This window comes from Aulonocara sp. 'chitande type north' Nkhata Bay, linkage group LG3 (genome assembly GCF_057382095.1).
Source record: "Aulonocara sp. 'chitande type north' Nkhata Bay isolate Kocher_YH1m ecotype deep benthic linkage group LG3, A_spYH_male_GT1.1, whole genome shotgun sequence".
Taxonomy (NCBI): domain Eukaryota; kingdom Metazoa; phylum Chordata; class Actinopteri; order Cichliformes; family Cichlidae; genus Aulonocara; species Aulonocara sp. 'chitande type north' Nkhata Bay.
The window spans coordinates 10,516,071-10,524,717 of NC_141346.1; the positions used below are offsets into that span (position 1 = coordinate 10,516,071).

Genomic DNA, 8,647 nt, shown 5'->3' on the forward strand with positions numbered 1-8,647 from the left:
AGGTCTGGGTGTCTCTGCTTAGGCTGCTGCCCCCATGACCCTGCCCCAAATACCGCAGCAAAACTGATCGATGCATTAATCTATATAATTATATTATTATTTCATATTTGCTCATGAATTACTTGTGGTTCCTTTGGCAAAGACCTGACTCCATCCAACTGATTCTGCCTTGGAGCAGTGATGTCCTGATAATATGTGAATCTAACATATAAGACACACAGGACTTCAGACCAGATACAAAACAGTAATGGAGTATGTTTCCTGTTTCAGCTTTAGGTTGTTTCTGCTTTATATCACGTCACATAAAGTCTGACAGCTTGTCATGAATTCAGATGAAGTGTTTTCAGAGATTAAACTTGCTTCACACTAACTGCACATCACATTCATCTGGAACCAGTAACCCACTTAATCCACTTCCCAGTTCGTATCCCTGTTTCTGATCAGAATCATATTGAACACTGGTCAGCATAACTCTGGTGCACAGCATGATGTTCAGGTTTAGGATGTTGAGGGCGGGGCTAATACTCTCCTGGTCAGACTGTTTGGTGATCTGGACTCTTTGGTTTTGTGTCCTTTTGAAGGATCGACAGGACCAGTGTCACTGTCCTGCAGCTCCCTACCACCTGGTGGGACATTGTTCATAATATTGTAAAAAAGGGAAAAAGGACTGCAGATAATTTGGCTGCAAGAAACATTTCAGTCCTTTAATGATGTTTCTCTGGCAGTTCTGCTGTAATCACAGCAACTTATTACATCAACTTAGTCTCCTTTTCCTGACCAGTTTCCCTTTACTTGGATGTCATCACAGTGGGTAGGTGACCTGATAAGGACTTAGAAAAAGAGAAGAGCCTGTGATGTAAATGTACAGAAACAGAGCAACTATCTGATGCTGTAAACCCCATTGTCATACAAGCATGTGAATTGCTCAATAAACATATCTTGGAAAAAAAAGAAAAAGAGAAGTGTGCTGAGAATCTGAATGACTTTATACAGGTCTCATTAAAAATGTGGTGGAGGATGTCTGCTGTGGAAACCAAAATGCACACAGTGTGTTTGTACCCTGATGTTTTTATGCAAATGATATTTAAATGAGAGCAGCCTGTAAAAATATCTCTTCATCACAAAACTGGAAAACATTTAGGGCCAGAGTTACTGACAGTGCAAAGCATTAACATTAAAAAGCCCCTGGATTCATGAAAGAAGCTCAGAGTCACTTTGTGAATGAAAGCCACACAAAATGTTATTGTCTAATAGTTGGGTCAGCTGTTCCACACACATTTAAGGTGGATTAAATGTGTAAAAATGCAGTTCTCCTTTGGAGAAATCCTGAGCTCCACTTTAGTCTCAGTCCACACAGTGCCCAGTGATTTCTGTCAAGAGAACTAACCCTGATATCATGAACATATTGCTTCTCTTTCAGCTTCCTCCCATTGATTTGAATTGCCTCGTTTAAAACCTTAACTCACACTGAAAGCCCTAAATCAGTGCCAGTAATAACTCAACTGAACTGGCTGGATCTTTCTATATAAATTATAATTATTTTTAATCATAGTGAATTGTTAGTAGATCACCCTGAATAACAATTTGTTCTGCTTAGTAAATCTGCCCGATAGCCTACAAAATGATATAAAGTTACCCAGGCGAGTGGAGCTTGATCAGAGATTGTGGAGGCTGGGTGGCACATGTGAGCAACGAGAGAAAGATGGAGGATGTGAGTGTTGTAAACAATAAGATCTATTTATGATATTATAACATCATAACATGCAAGAACTACAACTTTCTGTGAGCTGTTGAAGCAGCTCATTAACTGTCTTTGTATTTTACATGGAGGCTAGCATCCACATGCTAGCTAGCTAGCATGTCGATTTCAATGTGATCTGCTTTAATTATTAACATATACTGGTTCAGTTTGTCATGTTCGCTGTTTAATAACTAAATAACACAAAAATGTTATTTATACTTGACTGTATGTAAGAATTAACAGTGTGTTTGCCACATCTGGCAAAGCAGATAGCCTGGAGTGAGGTGATTGTCCACTCAAATGCAGGCACACGGAGACAAGGGTGAAAGATAGCAAAAGCGAGCATTTATTTCTGGCTGTAAAAATACTATGAACAAAAACCAGACTTGATGAACAGAGGAAAAAACCTAACTGAAACCCAGACTGGGGAAAGCTAAATATGAAACACAAGAAACACAGGAAAACACGCAAACAATCCAAGTGTTTCCTTCAGTTTCTCAGGGAAACTGAGGGAAACACACCATATATACACAGGGGGAATAGGAGACAGGAAACAGGAGGGGAACACAGCTGGGACTAAGCCGACCTTACGAGACAAGGGGAAGCAAGACACTGCACACAGGATAAGAACTATCAAAATAAAAGAGGAAACACACCTCCGACTCAGACACAAGACACACAAGCTTAACACAGAGACAAGGTGACTAGACATGAAACACGGGACACGGGAAAAGCACAGTGACAGTGTTAGCTGTTAGCATTATTATCTAACCATGCATGCACTCCCTCATGCTCCATCATCCAGGTCATGGTACTTTTAAGAGTTTGAGTTGAAGACAACTGGACCTCTGTTTATGGTCACGAGGATGCTTCACCTCTTTAGTTCTGAAAGCTGATGGAGAGTCTCGGGTGTTTAACTCCTAGTGAGGTTGTGATGTTGGCGGTGGTCCTGAGAGTGGCTCACCCACCCTGCTGTCAACTGAGTTACTGAGGTCACGTGGGTCAAGGTGTGAGTGGGGGGTTGAATGGCCTGGAAGGGACCCCAGGACTATGTTATAGGTAGCCAACACTTTTTCTATGTTTGAACTTAATGTGACCACTAGAGGGAGGCGTGTGCCTGTTAGTGCTGTGAATGCGTCATGACTGTCAAGCTCAATTATGTTTGTACAGTAGTAATAAATACCCACCTCATTCTAAATTCTAAAGGAATAATAATGAATAAAAAGCACCAGAGCAGGTCAGTGTCACAGCATGTGTCACCATGATGATTTACCTCAAAGTGAACCACCTTCGTAGAAAACCCGGTGTTAACCAATAATTACCTGGATAAGTCAAAATCTAGATTCCTGCAGTCGCACACCTGCTAGTTTTGTGCCAAAAGTGAGTTTTGCTGTTTCTATGTGTTTTTGATGTGTGATGATATCTTTACTTATGCTGTTGACTACAGTAGTTACCAACGTATGTCATCTCTGACAGAGCTCCCATGCTCCTCTCACACTGAAGTCACTCAGCCTCTCCAATCATAAACCCTTATTAAGTCTTTTCCTTGTAATAAAACTCTTTTAGTTACGAGCCTTTGTGTGCTGAGTCATCTTTATGGGTCCAGCTATGGTTTGTGGCTCAGCTGCAGGGGAGGGGTGGAGCAGTGGGGTGTGGTGCCAGGGGATGCTCCACACACCGTCCTCCATCATCTAATCATGCCTTCCCTATTTCAGCAGGATGTTGCGACCTGTGGGGAGAGAGAGAGAGAGAGAGAGAGAGAGAGAGAGAGAGAGAGAGACATGATGCACAAGCATAAAGGTGAATAAACCGTGTAAAAGTGTTCAAGTCTCTGTAACGCTGTGTGCCTTTGTCCTTTAAATAAAAGATGTTTTTAAAAACACTGACATATGAATCATTAAAAAGCATAAAAAGGCACCTAACTCAAAGGATGAACCAGCAAATAAGCAATTTATTTATGTGACTCAAATTCTTCTAGATTAAAGCGGAAATGTATGAGAAAATGGCCAATTTAACAAGAAATAACTCAGAAAATAGTTTTTCTTTGATAAAGGAAACTCATGACTTTGCACATTTGGTTTGCTGTGCTTTATGCCAACATTAGATAACCTAATATAATATTCTTGTCAACAGAGAAGTATATGTGTATTATATATATTATAGCACAGAATCACCACATTATCATCGGCATCCAAACTTTGAACAGATGTAAACTTTGTTTGTTCAGAACAAACTGATGTAAATTTGTGTATCAAAAACTACAACAAAATGGATGCAAGGACATCACTGGTTACTGGTTAAGATATCAATATGATCAGTGGTACAGCAGGACGCAATCACACAGATTAGAGTAATCGATCCTTTGAGTTGTTTTCTTCTTCTCAAAATGTAACCGTGGCTCAGTAGTCGGCTTGATCGTGTCTGCACTTGTTCAGGCGTGTCGAACTCCAGGCCCCAGGGGCCGGTGTCCTGCAGGTTTTAGATGTGTCCTTGATCCAACACAGCAGATTTAAATGGCTAAATGACCTCCTCAACATGTCTTGAAGTTCTTCAGAGGCCTGGTGATGACCTAATCATTTGATTCAGGTGTGGGGACCCAGGGTGAGCTCTACAACCTGCAGGACAGCGGCTCTACCGGTCTGGAGTTGGACACCCCTGGTTTAGTTGTTCATTTCCATGTCTGAACTTCTTGTAGCTGTGGTAAACAGGCGTTACATTGTGAAGTGTTACTCTTTGTGTTGGACTGCCATCTCGTGGTGCATTTAGGAATTGTTCAGAATCCTTAATGCACCATGCAGTTTTTGCTTGCTTACAAAATCAGGGTGATGAAACTTTATAAGATTGTTATGTGAGTGTTTTAGGCCAATTATGTTTCTTTTTCACAAACCACATCATGTATTATTGTAGAGTCGACCTTACAATATAAAGCACCTTGAGGTGACTGTTGTTGACATTTGGAGCTGTAAAAACAACATTTAATGTCTGCTCCTCATTCACCGTCACATTGCATACAAAACAAACGTTCTGATGCATGTACGGCTTCTGACTGAGGATTAGTGCAGCAACACAATCCAGCATTAAACTGATGAACACCATTCTGTACAGTTATAAAATAGCTTTTTTGCTACAAGGTGATCCTCAAGCTAACAACTTGCATGTTGGTGTAATGCAGCATGATGTGCATGTGGAGGTGAAAAGAAGACGTGTCAGGCCTGAAATCTGCAGCAGACGAACAACATCACCATGAATCATTTATTTCTGGTTCATCACATGAAACAGCCAATCAGAAGTCTGTTCACAAAACAGATAAAGATCATAATTTCATAACTGCAAGAACATAAAGAAAACCTTTCACCTCTGTACGTTACAAAAACACCCATAATAAAAAACAACATTACACAGGTATAAATGTAAAGATGGGACATAGAGATGAAGACACATTAAGGACATTTACATTGTTCACTTCATCTTCCTGCATCAGGAGCTGAATAGAAGCTGGCGAGGTTCACAGTTCAGAGTCAGAGAGAAACATCTACAGTTCAGCTGCATGAATTTTTTGTTTCATAACAGCACCTAAAACAAGCTTGTTATACAAACTTTTTCACACTGTGCTGCAGTTAAAGAAGAAAAGGCCACACGAGGTCGATATTTTAAACCAACACAAAAAAACTGCTCAATTTAAAGTTAATTTGAATGAAATTAACCTGGATGTTAACGATGGTTCATTTCTAACTTATCTTCAGGTCATCTGTGTAACTGTCCTCCTGCGCAGACGTAAGAGGCTGTGTGATCTCTGGATCATCGTAAGTCTTAGATTGAAGTCGTCTTTGTATCCAAAACCTAACAACACCGACAACAAGAAGCACAGCGGCACAAAGAAACGCAGCAGAAACTGCCAATCCAACAGGTCCATCCTCCTCCCCTCTGCCTTCCTTTCCTCCATCCTCCTTCCCTCCGTCCTCTGTGTGTCCTCCTGTCGGACCTGCAGGTGAGAAACAGGTGTGAGGTGTCAGCTGATCAAATGAAATTAATTGGATTTAAAATGTATTCTTGGGGATAAATATCCTGATGAAGCTTATAATTTATCCTCTAGTAGCTTTAACGTCAGCAGCCTGGGCAATAGATTAGAATCCAGTACGAAACATTTACACGTTTTACACATCACTAAATTAAAACTCTGTGAATCTGATGTTACACTCAGTGGTTTTAGTGAGATACGGTTTAAAAAGCTGCACATATGAAACATTTTCCCCCAGCAGAGAATCAACATCACACTGAACACATGCTGGACATGACCAGGTTATGTTTTTAACATTAGTCACCATGGTGATTTAACCAGGTAAAAAGAGAGTCTGACACAGGAAGTAACATAGTTCGCTCAGACATTAATGACTCTGTACCGTAAGTAAAAAACAAACAAACAAACAGCCACAAAGACAACAGCTGGAGAAACATCTGTCTACCTCTGACATCCACCAGCTCATCCATACAACAAACACACATCAACAACCAGGAAGCAGCTTCACCTCTGATCACACACACTCAGCTCTACTCACTCACCTGGAGGAACGACAGCCAGGTGGATGATGCTGGGAATCTTCAATGAGTCTGTTTCTGCCATGAACACATGACACTCGTATGTTCCAGTGTCATTAATCGTCACATCCTTCAGAATCAAAGACACGTCTCCATCCTTCATCTGTCTGTCCTGCAGATCCACCCGGTTCTTAAAAGATGGATGCAGGTGTGTTGGATCAGAGAGACCAGCCTGGTACAAAAGCACATATTCTGGCTTCAGGTCAGCGTTCTTCCAGTGCACAGCTGTGATGTTGTTGTTTGGAGCTCGACATGTCAGAGTGACATCCTGTCCAGACTCAGCTGTGATGTTTTTCTGCTCTGAAAGATGAAACAACACAGAGCAGAGAGGTTAAAGGTCAAAGTACAACTATGATCAGAATGATTGACTTTAAATATTTTGTTTATTTCCTTTGACATTTGAGTTTTTAGTCATGTTGGATTTAATGAACCTCTGAACATCCAGCAGGTCACCAGTGACCCACTGAGGGGGAATTTTAGCCTCATGCTAAACATGCAAAGTGTCAGAAACTACAAGATGTTAGCTTCCACAGAACAACAACATGTGCTGATAATAAGTGAACATAATGTGTGAGAGAAAGCAGCCTCTCATTATAAGACACTGAGTCTCTGCATGCTGCCTTTATGGAGCTACAGCTGTTTGTATACACTGAACAAGAAGCTTTGTAGCTGTATATAAAAATCAATGTTTGTTTCAGTTCTATGAAGCTTTGAGTATTTTGGATCAGTAGCTGCTGTGTTTGTTGCATCATATTGCTGTAATTGTTTATATGCTTTATATATTCTGAGGTAAGTTGATCTATAGTGTTACATCATATTCTATAAGGATGTTATGTGTTTGTAGACTTTCTGCCCAGTTTGACCCATTTAGCAGAAGTCAGCCTGTTTAAGGCTCTGATTTCTATTCTGTATGACTTAAAGCAGTTATGACATGGTCTGATTTTCTCACCCAATAAAGGAATATTTCATATATCAGTCTACTCTTCATTCTATCAGAAACAGTTATCACAGCTCGTACGTTTACTTTTTACACATATATGTAAGCATTGAGCCAAATTTAGTAATGCCAACATACTGAAGGCACATTTGTCTCTTATCCTCCTAGGACCTGCCGTCCACATATGTGGACATCACATTTTGGGTTATTTAGACCAAAATACTGAATTTCGCTCTGCATGGGCCTGATATCCACGTACGAGGACGTTATACTGCCACTGTTCTGTCAAATATTTTAAACGAATATCCTCATACGTGGCTCTTATTGTTCTTAAAAACAAAAATAAGGTGAAAAAAAAATCTGATAATTCTCTACTTTTACATTCATCAGGCCTCAATGTGCCCAGATATCAAAGAGAAATTAAAAATGCATGTCATGGAAGAGTTCGGGTCTTAGGAGGTTAAATATAATACATCTACATATACACTGTCACAGATACTTGAGTGTCTTCGAGTGAAGATTTAAGGTGATAGGACATAATAACTGCAACTTGAGTCTTTACTGAAGCTCAGTGTTTGACACAGAGTTCACGCACATGTGCTGTACCAGTGTACCTGCACATGTGACGTGACAACAGAAGTGATTTGATTTGAGAGTTCAAACTCACTGCTGTAATAACTTAGAATGATTAATATAATAACTATAATATTGGCCATATCAGCCATACATTTATACAGCCATATTTCGCACATGACTATGAGAGGCGGAAGAGGAAGTAGTTCCTTTGAATGTAGACAATCCGAATGTTATAGCTTCTTCCCACTGTGTTCCTGTTAATGATAAACTACAAATGTACCCTAAATTACTAAAATATCGATATTTTAATGTGAGAATCGATTCTAGAACATAAATGATTGGTATCGGAGGAATCGATATTTCAGGATCGACCCGCACTTCACTACTGCGCGTGCTCCGGCGCGTGCGGTCGCTACAGTGGGACACTTCCTGTCCACACAGATGCTAAGTGTCCACTCAGCCTCTTGTCTCCGTCACACACAGACAAACTGAATCCATATGAAAGTAATTCTTTACGAAATTTTGTTAACATATAAAGAGGCTGATACTATTTAATCGTCTTTATGTCAGCGTCAGATATATTTGGGCTTAAAACAGGTAAACCTCACCTGCAGAGACGAACACGACAAACATCAGCGTGGAGCAGAGCGTTGCAGTTACAGCAGACATGTCCGTGATCTCTGTTTCTGCCGATCTGACTCTTAGTTTGTTCTGAGTCTGTTGGCATTTCCTAGTGATGTGACGTTTTGTATCGAGGCTTCGAAGCGTGTGTCGAGTAATGGAGAGGGCGTTTCCGC

At 40.5% G+C, this 8,647-nt stretch overlaps 1 protein-coding gene across 1 annotated transcript; it reads right to left on the reverse strand.

Moving 5' to 3' along the window:
- Positions 1–4,968: 4,968 nt before the first annotated feature.
- LOC147333919 (ICOS ligand-like) lies at positions 4,969–8,647 on the reverse strand. Its single transcript, XM_086286721.1, has 3 exons — positions 8,459–8,647; positions 6,302–6,637; positions 4,969–5,723 (listed from the first exon to the last, which is right to left on the reverse strand). Exons 1-3 carry the CDS (start codon positions 8,517–8,519, stop codon positions 5,470–5,472), a joined length of 651 nt encoding a protein of 216 aa, XP_086142847.1. The 5' UTR covers positions 8,520–8,647; the 3' UTR covers positions 4,969–5,469.

Coding starts and splice junctions, on each gene's coding strand:
- LOC147333919 (XM_086286721.1), bottom strand. CDS start 8,519: ATGTCTGCTGTAACTGCAACGCTCTGCTCCACGCTGATGTTTGTCGTG. Junction 6,638..8,458: donor TGTCGTGTTCGTCTCTGCAG/GTGAGGTTTACC, acceptor TTCATCTTTCAG/AGCAGAAAAACATCACAGCT. Junction 5,724..6,301: donor CCTGGCTGTCGTTCCTCCAG/GTGAGTGAGTAG, acceptor TCTCACCTGCAG/GTCCGACAGGAGGACACACA.